This window comes from Limulus polyphemus, unplaced genomic scaffold (assembly GCF_000517525.1).
Source record: "Limulus polyphemus unplaced genomic scaffold, Limulus_polyphemus-2.1.2 Scaffold7009, whole genome shotgun sequence".
Lineage (NCBI taxonomy): Eukaryota > Metazoa > Arthropoda > Merostomata > Xiphosura > Limulidae > Limulus > Limulus polyphemus.
Window position 1 is genome coordinate 20971 of NW_013672619.1, and position 1866 is coordinate 22836.

General features: G+C 30.0%; 1 protein-coding gene across 2 annotated transcripts in view; it reads right to left on the bottom strand.

Moving 5' to 3' along the window:
• LOC106474269 (GTP:AMP phosphotransferase AK3, mitochondrial-like) overlaps nt 1-1866 on the bottom strand; it is a 10925-nt gene that overhangs the window by 7206 nt on the left and 1853 nt on the right. For both annotated transcript variants that reach the window (XM_022402603.1, XM_013934958.2), the window contains exon 2: nt 556-678. In XM_022402603.1, coding sequence (XP_022258311.1) covers nt 556-678 — 123 coding nt within the window. The remainder of the gene's footprint in view (nt 1-555; nt 679-1866) is intronic.

Genomic DNA, 1866 nt, shown 5'->3' on the forward strand with positions numbered 1-1866 from the left:
GTAGAAGTTCTTGTTCACAGCTAGTGCTACTATATATTCACACTGTAAACATGTTCATCAGTACAAACATTGTAGAAGTTCTTGTTCACAGCTAGTGCTACTATATATTCACACTGTAAACATGTTCATCAGTACAAACATTGTAGAAGTTCTTGTTCACAGCTAGTGCTACTATATATTCACATTTATCTAAAGACATGCTTTCTATACACATTTAGCTAAAAGATATGTTTTATTTATACACTTGTCTGACCTTTGAATGTTTTTTGTGTATGAATCCCTTTAGATGTTTCACATTATTTTGGTGATATATACCAGATGAATTTCAGTTAATTATTCCAAGTTTACTGCTGAGTTATGTGATCAATTCATACATTAACAGATTGATGAACAGGCTTCAACAGAATGTCGTTACAAAGAATAAAAAACACTGTGTTATAATATTCTAAATGACCAATTCTAAGAAAGTGTTTTAAAATATGTTTTAACTCAATTCTTTTGCAATTGTAGATATTATTATGTTACGTTATTATTATTATTACGTTACAAACATACCATCTAATAACCAGTTATCACCCTTCAGATGGGAACGTAATTCTGCAAGAACCAACTGTACAACAAGATCATCGGGAACCAATTCTCCTCTTTCAATATAATGACTGGCTTGAACACCAGCAACTAAGTTGAAGATTAGAAACCATTATTATCTGTCGTTTAAATGTTACTTAGTTTTTGAGTATAAATAAAGTTTTCGTAAAACTTGCAAAACAATTACAAATAAGCTACCAAAGAATAATTATTTCTGTGAATAAGCTACACTATTTTTCAAAATACTGAGTCTTTTGCTGAGTGTTTAGCTGTAGTAAAAAGTAAAAATAATGTATTTGGATATATTCAAACGTTAAAGCTGTTATTTTATATAATATGCTTGTTGTGACTCAAGTTTAGAAAATTTTAGGCTTCTTGAAATATAAACATTATTTATTTATTTACTAAATATATTCTCTACTTTATGAGTTACAATTCTAACTGTATACACTTCAACTGGTTCTCTTTGAGTTGTCAAGAAACTGAGGAAGTGATTTGATTCATTTACTCTAGATGTTCAGTGAACTGACAAGTTACTTGATTGGTCCTAGAAAGATGAATTTAAGAAAACGGATTTGGTATTTGAGGTTACAGTTATAAAGATTCAGAAACCTAATGTAGGATTATGTTTACAATTAAACTGTAAACATGTGACTGAATAGTGGATACCTAATTTACAGTTTAATTGTAAACATAATCCTACACCATGTGACTGAATAATGAATACCTAATGTAGGATTATGTTTACAATTAAACTGTAAACATGTGACTGAATAGTGGATGCCTAATGTAGGATTATGTTTACAATTAAACTGTAAACATGTGACTGAATAGTGGATACCTAATGTAGGATTATGTTTACAATTAAACTGTAAACATGTGACTGAATAGTGGATGCCTAATGAGGGGTTATGTTTACAATTAAACTGTAAACATGTGACTGAATAGTGAATACCTGATGTAGGATTATGTTTACAATTAAACTGTAAACATGTGACTGAATAGTGGATGCCGAATGTAGGATTATGTTTACAATTAAACTGTAAACATGTGACTGAATAGTGGATGCCTAATGTAGGATTATGTTTACAATTAAACTGTAAACATGTGACTGAATAGTGAATACCTGATGTAGGATTATGTTTACAATCGAACTGTAAACATGTGACTGAATAGTGGATGCCTAATGTAGGATTATGTTTACAATCGAACTGTAAACATGTGACTGAATAGTGGATGTCTAATGAGGGGTTATGTTTACAATTAAACTGTAAACAT